General features: G+C 39.0%; 1 protein-coding gene across 1 annotated transcript; it reads right to left on the reverse strand.

Annotated features, from left to right (window-relative positions):
* Nucleotides 1–6,544: 6,544 nt before the first annotated feature.
* Nucleotides 6,545–14,758, reverse strand: abhd17ab (abhydrolase domain containing 17A, depalmitoylase b). The gene is made up of 5 exons (XM_086161249.1): nt 14,491–14,758; nt 12,839–13,209; nt 11,321–11,515; nt 10,159–10,338; nt 6,545–8,272 (listed from the first exon to the last, which is right to left on the reverse strand). Exons 2-5 carry the CDS (start codon nt 13,201–13,203, stop codon nt 8,047–8,049), a joined length of 966 nt encoding a protein of 321 aa, XP_086017375.1. The 5' UTR covers nt 13,204–13,209; nt 14,491–14,758; the 3' UTR covers nt 6,545–8,046.
* Nucleotides 14,759–15,461: the final 703 nt, after the last annotated feature.

Raw genomic sequence — 15,461 nt, forward strand, 5'->3', positions numbered from 1 at the left:
ATCGTAAAATATCACTTCTAATGTCAAACGCACTTTCAGTTAGTGTTGACTTTTAAAGCGCATTTTCTGATCTGTTATGCTGGATTGGGTAGACGTGCTTTACTCTTGGACTGTGATGGAAAATATACTTGACCGGGGTCAAACTAACTTTGTTAGCAAAAGGACCAGAAGCATTTCTGGACAGAACCCAGATTATTTTGCTGAGCATAAAACATTTCTGCTGACTTGGATGCAAGCGGTCATGAACATCCTTTCTTAGAAGTTTTTTAACTTTTAGTTCTTTAATACAGTAATACAGAGGTCAAACATTTCAGTCATTCACATGATTCCAAAGTCTCAAGAGAGACATGTTTTTTCATCTCAGAATTCAAATACTTGTGATTCTTTGATTCAGGGAGAAATCCAAACTGTAGTAACATGTAAGTAAATTATCTTAACTAATGTGTTTATATACACTCACCCACCAATGGTGGCAGAGCCGCCACTCAAAGCGCCAACCAGGTCATTGGGGGCAGCTTGGGGTTCAGTGTCTTACCCATGTACACTCCCATATGCAGAGAGGAAAAGTCAGGAATCAAACCAACAATCTTCTAATTAGAGAATCGCCCACTATACCAAGTGGGCACCAGTAATCCAAAGATGATTATTTTAAAATTTTAACTATTTATTCAAGTTATATTGAATAGAGGGCAGCACAGTGGTTAACGTCAAATCAATAGTCAGAAGGGAAAGTAATGTGACTGATGATTCTGATTCCAATTGATTCTCATAACTCAAGAGGAATTTAACCCTTATATTTTGGTCTGGAAAATGTTAAAAAGAATATTTAACATTTCATCTTCTTCTTCTTTTCCTTTCAGCTTTTCCCTTCAGGGGTCGTCACAGCGACTCAACCTTCTCCATCCAACCCTATTCTCTGTATCTTTCTCTCTCACTATGTCCGTAAATCTTTTCTTTGGTCTTCCTCTAGACCTCCTGCCTGGCAGCTCCTATTCCAGCATCCGTCTACCAATATATTCCCTCTCCCTCCTCTGTACATGACCCAACCATCTCAGTCTGGCTTCTCTGACCTTCTCTCCAAAACATCTAACATGTGCTGTTCCTCTGATAGACTCATTCCTGATCCTATTCATCCTGGTCATTGTCCAACCTGCTTGAGCCAGGTGGATGGCATTTTGGCATTTTTTTAGAAAGGGCGGCAAAATGGCAAAGTAGGATAAGTAAGTAGGATAAGCAGCAGACAATAGATGGGTGGATGGATGGATATTAAAGACACTTATACATTTTGTACTACCTCTTGTCTGCACCCTAGAATTGGAGAGCATCCTGCACACATCTGATAGACTGGGATGTGTTCAAAACCCCCAAATGCTGTGTTTCTTCTCTCTTCCATTTATGTCTGGCAAAAAGAAGGAGTACAATACTATGAAGTACAGGCTGAGAAAAGCCATCAGAACAGCCAAGAGGCAGTACAGAGAGAACTTAATGGCGTCTACTGCACTGCTGACCCTGGACAGATCTGGCGAGGCCTGCAACACATCACAGAGTACAAGTCAAGTGCATACTAGTTTCCATATTAGTAGTAATCCATATTAATCCAAATGACATTGAATTGATTTCTAAATTGTTAAACATTAAATGTTAAATATGGTTAGTTTACTTTAATTAGAAACACCTTTCATTTAAATATACTTAATCTGACATGTGGTTTGCCACCTAACTTGCTAATTCTCCCAGCTGCATGGTGAAGAGACAAAGCCATCATTTGCAAATAAATGTAAATATCTACAAGTAAATTTAATGAACACTACTTGCATACCTTTGATTTCTGTAATTATGCTGTACTGTTGCAAACAAAATGTGTTCTGATGTAAAATGATTCAGACCTGCGGGAGTTCACCAGATGCTTTGCAGCTTGGTGACTGGTTTATACTTATCTAAATGACCATTTAATTTGTCACAAAAAATAACATGTCACTCTGTGAATTGCCATTAGTTTGAAGGGCTGATGAAATACTGTAAATGGCATTGCTTACATGAACTGGTGAGGAGAATGTTCTTGATTTGAAATGTTCTTCAATAAATACTAGGAATAAATTTGAAAATGTGCTGAAATCATCATTATTACTGATTAAACTGAGATTTCACAAGGTAAATGCGGAAAAACAAAACATCCTCTTCCTCTGGATATTGTACAGAACACACAGTATGAATATAATGTTTCATATGAAAAATGATTAATTAGAAAACATTTGAAACTCAGCATACCACAAAGTCATATTGCATGTCTCCTACAAATGAATGGGCTGAAGAATATTGGGGAAAGTTAGTTTTTATACACCCAAATTACTTTTTGTGCGACAGCTCGAGTCAACTCCATTAGGATGCTTCAGAGAAATGGGAGGCAAAGGCTAAATGTTCTATGAAAGCTGCCATCTTCAGTTATTGATAGACTTGGTGGATGTACAGCACATCTGCTATCATTTATTCCGGTTATGAGTTTTACTCCCAGCCAAGTCTTTGATACGACCCCCTACTTTGTCATTCCAGCCCATCAGACTCGGATTAACAGCCTGCCAGTTTTGGGTCTCTGGCGGCTCATAGCCTCTTGAAGTTAGTGATGTACGACTTGACTGTTGATGATGATTATAGAAAATGAAAAACCCAACACTGGTCCTATAGCAGAAGCCATAACAACATAACTGCAGATTGACAAATTGTGGGGTTCAAGGCTTCCAGGATCACATTTCAGCATCTAGCGCATGAACAAGATTCAAGATTCAAAGTGTTTATTGTCATGCACAGTCTGGAAACATTTTGCCCTGTAAAATGAAATTATTCTTTTCCAGTCCACAATCCTTCCAGATAAGTGTGATAGATAAATAATAATAATAATAATAATAATAGTAATCGTAATAATAATAATAATAATAATGATAATAATAATAATAATAATAATAAATCTTCCATAGTCACCTGATGTGATAGTGCAGGAAAATGAAATAATTTACCTAATAAAACTACAGGATATCGGTTTCTCTGACAGACTTTCTAGGGAGGTGACAAGACAAGATCACATAAGATATCTAATCTTTAGCTACAAGCAAATATGTTCTTATTTCACTCCAAGAAAAGCCGATGGGTCCAAAGTTGGCAAAGCATTATCTAGAAATAAGCAAAGGAAAGTGGAACAGTTACATAAAATAACAATCATCATAGATCATAAAAAATGCTAAATATTAAACTTTGACTGTGTGTGTGTGTGTGTTTGTGTGTATGCTACCCACATTCTTTCTGGGATTTTGATGGACACTGCCCCCAAGCACTGCTGACACTCTGCATCTATAGTCTGTCATTGTAAATTAAATAACTCCTTGTAATGAATTATTCGAAAAAAAAGTACATATACTGATTAGAACATCAATAAATGTGTACTTTTTTTTTAGAATTCTGACACTGACCCCAACCATGACTATGCAAAAATTGTGCGAGGAAAAAAGAAAAAAGGATTCTGCTGCTACTCAAATATCAGTCTTAATCTGTGTGCACTTTAAATTTACCATGGGATTGTGAGAAACGTCATCTCGATTCCTCTGCATGTCCAGTACATGCGGAGAAATTGACAATAAAGCTGACTTTGACCGACTTTTTTTTAAACTTTGATGACATTAAATTTGCTGAATTATCCCATTTACTCCGATCAGATGTCGGACTCATATTTGTTATCTGTTGTCAGAGTCACGGTAATTCAAGGCTTCCAGTTGCTCATGAGACAATATCCGCCCAGTGTATAAGAAGCACTTTATTTCTTTCCCTGGTATCTATTTTTTCCCCCTCAGCACGACCTCTGTCTCCTACTTTTTTCTTCTAACAAGGCCATGCTTGCACTTGAAAGAAATAACCTGAGTTCTAAGAATGCATATGACTTTTGACCGAATGAACAACGATCATATTCTACATTTTACATACACTCCCACATTTGTCAGGGATTGGAGGTCTAAGCACGAGACGCAGTAAAATATTCACCTCACAAGTGTATTCCCTTCACATTCACACTCTCCTCTCTGGTGTTTTAAGTCTTTGGCTGTTGAGATCAAGCACATTCACTGTCCTTTGATACATGTCAGCATAAAAGGGATTTGGTGCTCAGGGCTGTGTAAGAAGCCTCCTGTATGTGCGTACGTGCGTGCTCACGTGTGCACGCAGAGAAATGGTTGTACTTGATGCAGCAGGTCAGGCTGCACTAACTTTGCCTTATGTGCTGCCACAGCCATTTTTAATCCGTTGGAGCATTTAAGTGGCGAACCAGATTGTTTATACAGTCCTCTGAATAAGAGTTGGCACAAGTGTATGTGTGTGTGTTTACAGGGAAGGGAGACGCGACTAACGATCCATCTGTCCCTGTTTCCACACAACATAAAATAGTGGCAGACATGAGGGGAAAGCGAGGACGGGTATGAGGCTTTATAAACATTTAATGATAACACTTAAGTTTGAACCTTGGCACAGACAATAGCAAGCCAATGCCACACACAGGTCTATAGAGAACAAAGAAATTTATGTCATTATCAGCCAATTATTCACAGGGGAACATCCTTGGTTGTCTCATTCAGCCTTGCCAGAGATTAAATCCAGTGTCAGAACTGCAGTGGGTGGGAAACTGGTGATTGAATGCAGGACATCAATTCCTTTAATATGGACTATACACTCACAGATTTGGGAAATTTCGTCAGTAAAAGGACACCTGGATAGAGGAAAGAGACACATAAAGGATGCAGTGGTGATTGAGTTTTATTCTTTTCATTTTCATTATTAGATCAGACATTACTGCAGTCTATATCATCGAAGACAATGTATAACAATGTAAAAAAAGTTTGTTGTCCCAAATGATACATACTGGGGATTCAATCTTAAACTTTAGATATTTTCCTTGAAGCACCTATAGTTAGTATATCTTATATGGGTGTATGAATACAGCACACCTATTTGCTGGCTGTGTGCCTACAAATCTCTCTCACACACACACACACACACACACACTTTTTTTTTTTAAATGCTATTTAGATGAGATTAAGGACTTAGCTACTACAGAAATGCATGTGATTTGCAGTTACTGAGTGGAAAAAGATAACACAACTTGCATCAGAACATTTTTAGCCTTTGGTTCTCAAGGTTCCAAAGTCAACGTCAGACCCAAGGGAATCCACACAAATCAATTATAAACCTTTGGTTCATAAAGTCACAGGAAAGCTTTGAAAATGCTGATGCTCTTCAAAAAAAAAAATCTTCACACTCACACTAAAACTAAACTGAGTAACAACAGCGCAAACAATAGAATAGTAATATCCACTTCTTGGCCTTTTTTGCTGTAGATGAATTTCTTCATTAAATTCCTGCACTGCACAACATGTGGGTATTGAAGAGCATGCTTAAATTGTGCCACAAGGCTGGAAGAATAAACAAAAGTCCCAGAGTGATGAGAAGGCAGTCAGCAAACCTGTGTCATGTCCTCTTCTCTGACCACAAGGGAAAAGAGTGGACACAACAGAAAGGGACACCTGGTATATTCGGTGCAACCCCAAGCAATCAGCGCAAATTATATATTAGATGGGAAAGAAAACATTTGAGAATGTTTTAAAATCAATGCATCCTCAGGGTGGCACTGGCCAGTGTCTCCCTGGGCTGGTCCTAAGCCCGGATAAATCCAGGGGGTTGCGTCAGGAAGGGCATCTGGCGTTAAAATTGTGCCAAAACCAAATAAGTAAGTCAAACTGAAGAATCTCATTCCTGATTGGTTGAGGCCTGGCTTAACAACAATGGGCAATGGTGCTGATAACCTACAGGGTACCAGTTCAAATTGGGCTACTGCGGGTCAAAGGAGGAGAGGGGGAAGGCGTGTTCGGAAGCAGAGAGAGAAGGGGAAAGGCAAGAATCTGGGACTGAGAGTAGGTACTTTGAACCAAAGAGAAGATCTATGGACGTAGTGAGAGGATATGAAGTTAGTTGGTGTGAGAGAGGAGGGTACAGGGAATAGGGTTAGATGGAGAAGGTTGATTCCCTGTGGCAAGCCCTGAAGGGAACAGCCGAAAGGAAAAGAGGAAGAGAATGTTTTAAAATCCAAACCATGCCAGTTGCTGTAAAACTGCCAACGCCAAGAGTGAAAGAAATCCCGTGCTTCAGTGATTGCTCTTATATCTAAAATGATTAAGACTACTTTTGCCTACAAGTGCATATTAACAATTTTGTTTGAGATGGTAAAACAGAAGGAGACAGAAAAAGTGACACCTGACTAACTCTTAACACCAGTTTAAGATATGTAACTCTAATACAGAAAGTTACATTCCAAACGGTTTTTCCCCAAGGTCTAGTATCAACGTAAAAAAGTGACAAAAAACAGCGTTTTCGTGGTTACAGTGATAATGATTTGATCAGTTAGAACACCGATAGATCAAGACCGAGCCTTTCAACAGGGGACTACTGATTAATGACATAGATGCCATACTAAAAAGATGGGAGAACAAAAAAAAAATTCAAAGGCTTGAAATGGGGAAACAAAAGTATTTAATTTTAGTGCTGCTCTGTTCCAGACACTGAGGGAAACAACGTCCTGGACAGCTGTGACCTTCTGGTTTGACATATCAACAAGGTGAACAAGACTAAAGCAAAGCCAACTAGGCTAACAGGCTCTCATTCCATTGAACAACAGAGATGGAGGTATTTTGGGGATGAGGATTGATAGCTGATCCCTTCACAGCACTGGGCTCCAGATGGTGAGAAAGGAAGATTTTGGTTGGTATTGAAACTCAATTCAAGGTGGCACAGTGCTTTGCGCTTCTGCCTCATGACACAAAGGACCCTGGTTTGACCCTTCTGCGTGGGTTTCCTTTGGGTTTCCCAGTTTCTTCCTACAGTCCATTAAAACATGCAGGTCAATTGGAAAAAATTGGGAAAATTACCCCAAATGAGTGAGTGAATGATTGTTTGTCTATATATGAGGCTCTGCGATTGAACGGCAGCCAGTCCAGGGTGAACCCCGCCTCTCGCCCGATGACAGCTGGGATAGGCTCCAGCATCCCCTGCGACCCTGAGTGCAGGATAAGTGGCAGAAGATGGATGGATGGATGAAGCAATTCAATTCACACGAGAATAAAGGTAGGCAGTGACAAACCTCAGAAAAGGTTTGGTCCATACCAGTGTAAAGGGCAATCATTGTTTGTTAGAAATGAAAGACAAAAGGAGTTTTCATTGAAAGAATGAAAAGCAAAAAGTCAAACAAATTAGGACATCGACCCTGAACCGTCACAGGGTTACCTGAGCAAATTGTTTAGTACAATTCAAATAAGACAAAATAAGAATGTCTATTATTGTCTATGTATATATAATTTTCAATTAGTTTTACTCACACTACTTTAAATACAGACGGGAAAAACTAATTGGACAAACAAAATAATGGAGTCCCACATGCCTCCTATACCACGAAAAAAAAAAAAAAAGAAACCATTCAGTTGGTTTGTAGGAGCAGCATCATTATTAAATGCATTAGTTGGACAGAATGTCCTATTTAAACTAATGACTCCATGTACACAACCTGGTACAATCCTGGTTATATTTCTTTTGGTGATGAACAACCAAAGTATTCCCCAAAACATAAAAAAATGCAGGAGCCTCTTATCAATTTAGCTTGGGTGAACAGCAGCAATTTAAGCTCTCTATTGGGATGAAAAACTGGAACAAGTCTTTGCTCGTGTTCATCCCTCTCTGAAACAGAGGTCCTTTTCCCATTGACACCCTTTATTGCACATAAATTGCTGCCATATAATGAATGACAGCAGTACTGTCTATGCGGTCTTTTATTCTCATGCACATCACATGATAATGAACACATTTCCCTGTGTGTCTATAAGAGACGTAAGGTGCCTCAAAAAACACTCACCACCAAGTACAAAGTATGGAAATCTGTAGTACACTCATAGGGTAGTAGTGCTATCTTTGATGTTGATTTCATTTTGGGAGGATGAAAGTTGCAGAGTAATTGAAGCTTGACGGTCAGGTGTGCTGTACTGCAAGCTCCTGTCCAATGAATCGGCGGAGGCGCTCCAGGTACTGGCTGTATAGTTCGATGTCATTGTGTCCAGCTCCCTCCACCCAGAGAGGCTCCACAGCTTTGGGACAGCGCTCGAACAGAGCGAGGCCATGTGAGAAGTCAATCACCTCATCCTCTGTTCCGTGGATGATGAGCACTGGAGATGTGATTTTAGACACTTTCTCAATGCTAAAAGGGAGATTTAAGAACAAATGGATATCAGATATGAAACTTTTTTTTTTTTAATTCTTGCTGAGAAAAGACTGCAGCACTCCATGCACTTGTGAATGTTTGTAATAAATTAAGCAGTTGTGGGACTGGGGTGCTGTAATTAAAGGAAGTAAAATGTAGTTTCATACATACTAAAAGCCTTGAGGTTACATACGTTTGAGTCATAAATAATCTTTTTGAAAGTATGATGTATATTCATTGTATTTAAGCTTGGGAGTATTACTCTGGCAAATCAGAACAATATGAGTAGGAAACTTGATCATACCTAAAGTAGCAGTACTATCAGATATACTCATAGGACAATGCTCTTAAAAATGCCTGATAATACTTTAATAAAGAAGTACGTAATGAATAATGAATATTCTATCCTTTTATCTAAAGCGAAAATTCATTCATTCATTATCTATACCCTTTATCCTGCAGTCGCAAAGTGCTGGAGCACATAGACAACCATTCACACATCTGGGCAATTTATGCTCGACTGTGTTTAACTTTTAAACAATTAATCTTCTGCATGAATTTTGGAATCTGGAAGGAAATGGACACAACCATGGGGAGAATATGCAAACCTTAAACAGAAAGGCTCACTATTGAAATTGGACAGGGGAACTTCTAGCCAGGGCGAACTCTCTAAGCATCGTGCCACCGCACACCCTTCAAGTGAAAATTGTCCATCTTATATTGTTACTTGTTGCTAAAGAATTCTGAAGCGCGGGTGCCTTTTAACCCAATAATGTTTCCAAACTATTACCTGTGCTTGAATAGCCTCAAAAGGGAGGGGGCAAACTATTTTTAATCAGTGTAATGGAATGAGCTGTCTCTTTAAACTTACACTTCTTATTTGGCCTTGAAGAAACTGAATGTAACACTGCCTTTTAGTTCTAGCAAAAATATGACAGTATGTTGAAGTCCATTGAGAGGGCTGCTCCATTCTAAACTTGACTGCTAAGGCTGAAAGCTTTACTCAGAACTTATCTGATATTTAATCAAAATATTTATCATTTCTAATAAGCAAACTGAATATGTAGCAGCCTGGCAAAACAATTAAGAGGCGACAGTGAATCACCACAGTATTACAAACGTGTGGCGCAAAGAGACTTTCCACTAAGCAGTGATGTGAACATCCCATTCTTTTGGTCACTAAGCAAAGCTTCCATGGTATATTGGTGAGTTTTATAATGTTTACAATAACATGCCATACCCTTCACTGTTTGGGTGTCAAATACCAACTAATGGCCCTATAAACCGTACATTTTAAGACTCATGACCTCTTTTGGTTCCCCCTTTACATTCTCTGGCACTGCCACTTTAAGAGACAGATCAAGTATGGCTTGATCCAAAGTCTTGTTAATGTTGCAAGATATCTCACAGATATTTTATAAAGTTCACCTGGTAGAAACTGGATTTAATTAATACATCTGATCCAATTCATTTTCTGATTGGACACAATCTGACTTTGTGAAATAGTTTTGATAATATTGATGATGATGGGTGTTAGACATGGTTTTGTCCGTATCAGGGAATGAAATTCCCTATTGAGGGTGGAAAAAAGGTGAGCTACTGCTAAAAGCGCTTCTTTTTTTTTAAGACACAAAGGTACCAATGCAGAGTGTGCACATTTTATTCCTCTATTCCTCTTCCAGGTTTTTGGAGCCACCTTTAAATACAATTACTGAACCTAGATTAATGCGATGTAATAAATATGCTGCCTCTCAAAATATAGAGCAATGTAGTAATTTTTAGATTCATGAACAGTGTAAGAACTGTTTCATAACGTATGTGTGATTCATAATAAATGGATGATAAGAGAACAAAGAGATGGGAAAGAACGATAAGACACTTACTTTGGGAATGCGTCGAAGCAGTAGGTTTTCTTTGTGTCAGGAAAGGCGACTCTCATGCCAGATGTTAAAGGGGAATGAAGAACTACAGCAGCACACTCATATCGTGAAGCCAGATCAACGGTGGGAACTGTGCCGATGCTCTGACCATAGAGGATAATATTTTCGGGGCTGATGCCATACCTGTTTGATACCGGAGAGGAAAAGGAACATAGCAGAGTGAGTTCAACACCCAGACATGCAAACTCTCAAAATGTTTAGTTTTTCCACTGACTTAGTCTAAAAAGCTACCAGTGCAACATCATGACAACTTCATTTGTCACAAAAGAGCACTTGAAAGGCAGGGAAAAAAAGATTTGAGTTTTTTTTGGGATAGATACATACATTACTCAATTTTGACTAAATTCGAATGAAAGACTGATGTAGAATTCTACAAAAAAATAACTGCACCATACGCACAACACATGCACACGCACAGACGCGCGCGCGCACGCACACACACACACACACACACACACACACACACAATTGCTCTTTTGTTAGCTTGTACTGTTTTTTACAAAACACAGAAAGACTAAATGTGTGTGTCCATGTTAAGTCAACAACACTGATCATCACAAGTGAGATGGCATCTGTGTAACAGGGAAATGCCGTATTCCACATCATGCCTCTGATTGCAGAACAGCTGCATTCCATTGAAAAAAAAAAAAACACAAGGGTGGCACTTTGGTGAAACATGCAAAGCTGGATTAAGACATTGTCTTCTTTGCAGTGGTTTTAGTGAATCCCAGAGTAAAAGTGGCTTATATCACATCACTGTGCCTTTGAGAAATAGATAAACAAATAAATAAACTATTATGAATTCACTATTCATCCAATTTCATTACATTCAGTACTGCTTTACTCTGTTCCAATCACTCTGCCGGCTTTATTTTTTTACTTGTTTATTCTTTTATCTGTAGCTGTTCTTTGATCTTCATATTTCCCTCTTTGCTTTGCCCCCAGAGGTTGCAGCCCAACACAGTGACTCCATAATCCTCTCAATTACATTTAATTTTGCTTCTCCCCGAAAAACTTCAAAAATGTGTCCTATCAGGTGACAGCCAAATACAGAGGGGTAAGTCATGGTCTGAAAGACACAAATGAGTCAATCGTCAGAACATACCGGGTACGAAGGGCGTGCCAGGCAGCATCAATGTCTGCATAGAGGTTCTTCTCAGAGGGTTTGCCAGTGCTGACACCATAGCCCGAGTAATCATAGGAAAAGATGTTGCAGCTGATGCGAGTGCCAAGACCAATGTAGAAACTGCTCATTTGGCCCAAGTCAACAGCATTTCCGTGCGAAAACAGCACTGTAAATCTGAAAGATAGTAGTAGTCGAGTGAAAGTTGTGTTCACGAGACTGCTAGAAAATGCTGCATTATGGAAGATTTACCAACTAAAATGGACATATCAGATGAACCATTTTTCTACACCCCTCAGAGCACATTATTCACTATAGAAAAGAAATGGCATACTAGCACTTCCCATTGAGTCATGATTGCAGGTCGTGTGCTTCAGCGCAATCTGATACTTGACACAGAGTATTCTGGGAATCTCTTCCTCTGTGCTTTTGTTTATGAACCCGTATAGCCCATAGCTCTGCTCTCATCCTTTCCACCCAAAGGGTGGTGTAACAAAGACCCACAAAGACTCCATCTCGGGCCTTGTTTGGTTTCATTCTTGTGTAATACTAGACATTCATGCAGGATACATGAATTGTAACGTGTCTGTCCATTTTTTCTGGCCTGGTGTACTGAATGGCCACCAGGAGGGGCACTGAATGGGAGGGATTAACTGCTGGATTATCTTACATATACCGGTAAGTCTAACTAATAACTAAAAACATGAAAGGGGCAGAGAAAAAGACCTGCAAGCTAAAAATGTTTGGCTTCTCATGGAACTATTTTGCCACTGAGTTTGATTGATTGATTTGATTGATGATGATGATGATGATGATAATTGTTATGATCATCGGAAATAAGAAACACTAAGCAGGGGAAATTGACAATTTTGGTCCTAGAAATGCAAAAATTGAAGATATTAAAAATATGTATCACCTTTAAAATGGAAGTTCAGACGGTTCAATACTAGAATAAAGGTTTGGTTAAGACATGGGGTAATTTTATATCCTAATTATGGTATACACAAGGATTTGGGATAGCAGACATACTATTTTTTATTGTAAGACTTGAAATGAGCTTTGATTATTGACAAATAATCATCGGATTAGCTATAAAAATTACTGAAGGAAAATTGTTCATAAAAAACATAGAGCAAGGGATTGTTTTGACTTTTGTCTTCTAGAACAGTATAAACATTGGGTTTTTTTTTCTAATTGATGTGTGTCAAAGTACAATTAGAGAAAAAAACAAACAAACCTGTAAAACAAGGAGTATGAGCAGCCTGAAAAACCACCTTGTTAATCTGAGTGATTATAATAGTAACCAAGTGATACTGAGAAACAAATAACTTGTCAGAGACAATGATATACCATGAGTATCGAATTACATTAAAACACAAAAAGATGCAATCTTGATTCCTGACAGACAAAACAAGTGAAATGACAAGGTCAATACAGCTTGGAGTGACACAATACCATGCCCTGGTGCATTACGTTTGATTAAGCTCCAAAACAACATACCTGGCATTTGGAACACAGCGTAGATACATGCAGCCAATTCTGTTCCCTCTGCTGGACCGAGTGAGGAACACCTCCGTTGTCTCCAGCTCTCTTTGGGAGTACTGGAACTCTGCTCGTTCAGTCAGATGGAGCTTACATTTTCCCTCCGTGGACCTGGCCACTGCACTGCCAGCAACTGATGAGCCGCTCCGCATTCGCATGCTGGATGTCCCTGTTGCACCAGGTGCATTGGAGCTTGCTTCTGGATCTGGGAGAAAGGTATATGTAGGCTCAGGGGGTAGGAAGGCCAGCTTCGCTGCGATGCGGCTTGGGCATGGTGGGCAGCAGAATAGGCAGCAGAGCTCACTAAGAGAGAGGCCATTCATCCTTCACTGTGCAGCAGGAGGACAAGGGGAACACAGTCCTAATGAGTACACATTATCCTCACATTAAACACAATAAGATACTTATGACATTGTAAAGTACAAGTTAGATAAGCCTAAGTACACGTATGATGATGGTGTAAGTGTCCAAATGTGCAGTTTATAAATCAGAATGTGCTGAGATGGGGAAAAACAATCCTTAATAGGAAAGCAAAAATTATATATAATTTAAATCAGGGGTGTCAAACTCAAGGCCTGCGGGCTGGATCAGGCCACAAATGGTCTTAATGCAGCTTAATACAGCTCGCAAAACTAAGAGATTCCAGGTTCCTGGGTGACTTGAACAATAGGTACATTAACAGTATATGATTTTACCTGTCTGACCCACTTGAGAATATAATTTCCTCCATGTGGCCCCTGTGCTAAAATGAGTTTGACACCCCTGAATTAAATGATCAAGAGAAAATCGTCAGTCAAGTATCATAAACATTCCCCAATGCATGTATTAAGCTGACAGAAATAAAAATAAAACATAACCATTTAATTTTAGTTGTGTTCGTACATACTTTTGGATGCTTCAGAGCATTAGTTTTTTGCTGTATAATCCAAAATATAAAATCTACTCATTGGAAATCTAGATTATATGAATATGAAAGGTTTATTTATTTGGCAAGTTTAACAGGTGTATATAGAAAAATACTTTTCGTGTTTATAAACTGAAGATTTAAATTTCCCAAATCTTTTCCCATTGTAGTTTCTGCTGTTTATTGAAACGATACTAGCTTCAAAACAAGACAAATTTTTTAGCTTTTTTTCAGCTTCAAATGATGTTCAAAGGACATGATAAAGAGAAACACACATTTCAGGAAAATAAAGCCAGAGGGTTTTGACAGAATGACTTGAAAAATGGCATTTTCCAGGTGAAATCATTACATTTGAGCGTTTAGCATTTGAACCCCGTGCACTCTGAAATATAATGATAGGCCTTTCTGGCTGTCGTTATCCACACATCACTCAGTTAAACAGAATCCATTACCTGTTAAATCAATACAGATGATTTGTTACTTCACTTGAACAGCGTTTTTAATAAAGGCTGCCTTTTTTTCCCCCAGTAACATTGACAGTTTTAAAGTCTTCAGTTAAACTGCGTGAAAAAATGATGGCTGATATTAGTAATCAATCATGTTATACGGCTGATACAGACTTCGTTGCGCTCAATAATATGAAGGTATGTGTAGATGTCATTATGTTAAAGTTGCACTACGTGCATGTAGATAATAAACAACGTACCTGTTGAGATGAGAATAGTCGAAGAAAAAAGTAAGGCCTAAAACAAAAACAATACAAGGAATCCACGCCTTTCACAAATTCTCCACCATATTCAAACACCGGATATTGATGGTTACGTGTCCTGTCTGCAAAAGGACGACAAAATAGTGGGGCCACACAGGAAAGTGCTACTTAAGAACTATGCGCTTGATTGTAGTGACTGAAGTCCAGATCATATCCATTCTGCCCACTTGTTGACAAGTCGATAAGTTAATTTCCAAACAATCTGTTGCTTCATAGAAACAAGAGCTGGCTATTTCAAGATATGTTTTTCCTTCTCACTTGTTTTGACAACGAGGAGTCCAGCACTATAAGCAAATACTTTTTACGGCAGACAATCTACACAAGGTATTCTGTAAAAACGAGAGGTATGCGTGTTAGAGAAATCGGACCAGAGATAAGGAACTGCCATTAACGTCAGTTGTCTGCGCGTCCCGGCTAATGCTACGCTGGCTTAAGCTAGCAAGAAGATATACACAGGGACGCTCCGTAAGAAGAACGCTCGCTGGCGCAAACCTGAAGTAAAACGCCGTTAAAAGAGTTTTCACGCATGCCACTGTCTCCGTGGATCCATAGACGATACGGGCTGTCCTGTCTTTTGTCAAAGAGTCTAACGATTTTAATTAATCCATCTCCGTACGGAATTTCGCCGCTGTTTCACCGAACCCGGAAACGACAGCTGACAGGATATGACGCAGCACTTTCTATTGGACAATTAAGGAAAACCTGTCATCGGTTTGGGTGCGCATGTGAAAAGATGGCACATTAGAATGCAATTGTTCTTTTACTACTTTTGTCATCATTTAGAGTAAAGTAACCCCCCTCACAGAAACGGATTTATAGACTACACAGATTATCCTCTCGATATTTCTAATTTGTGGACTTCCATATGCTGCCTATTTCTGCTACTAAAACAGATGCTGTGCTCTTTT

The sequence above is a fragment of the Fistularia commersonii genome, chromosome 16 (assembly GCF_037954325.1).
Source record: "Fistularia commersonii isolate RoL2024-O1a breed Wild chromosome 16, RoL_Fcom_v1.0, whole genome shotgun sequence".
Taxonomy (NCBI): domain Eukaryota; kingdom Metazoa; phylum Chordata; class Actinopteri; order Syngnathiformes; family Fistulariidae; genus Fistularia; species Fistularia commersonii.

Excerpts from the sequence above, each read along its gene's own strand:
- abhd17ab (XM_086161249.1), bottom strand. The coding sequence starts at position 13,203 with ATGAATGGCCTCTCTCTTAGTGAGCTCTGCTGCCTATTCTGCTGCCCA. Across the intron at positions 11,516-12,838 it reads CGCTGTGTTCCAAATGCCAG|ATTTACAGTGCTGTTTTCGC; the intron begins GTATGTTGTTTT and ends ACTATCTTTCAG. Across the intron at positions 10,339-11,320 it reads TGGCACGCCCTTCGTACCCG|GTATGGCATCAGCCCCGAAA; the intron begins GTATGTTCTGAC and ends GGTATCAAACAG.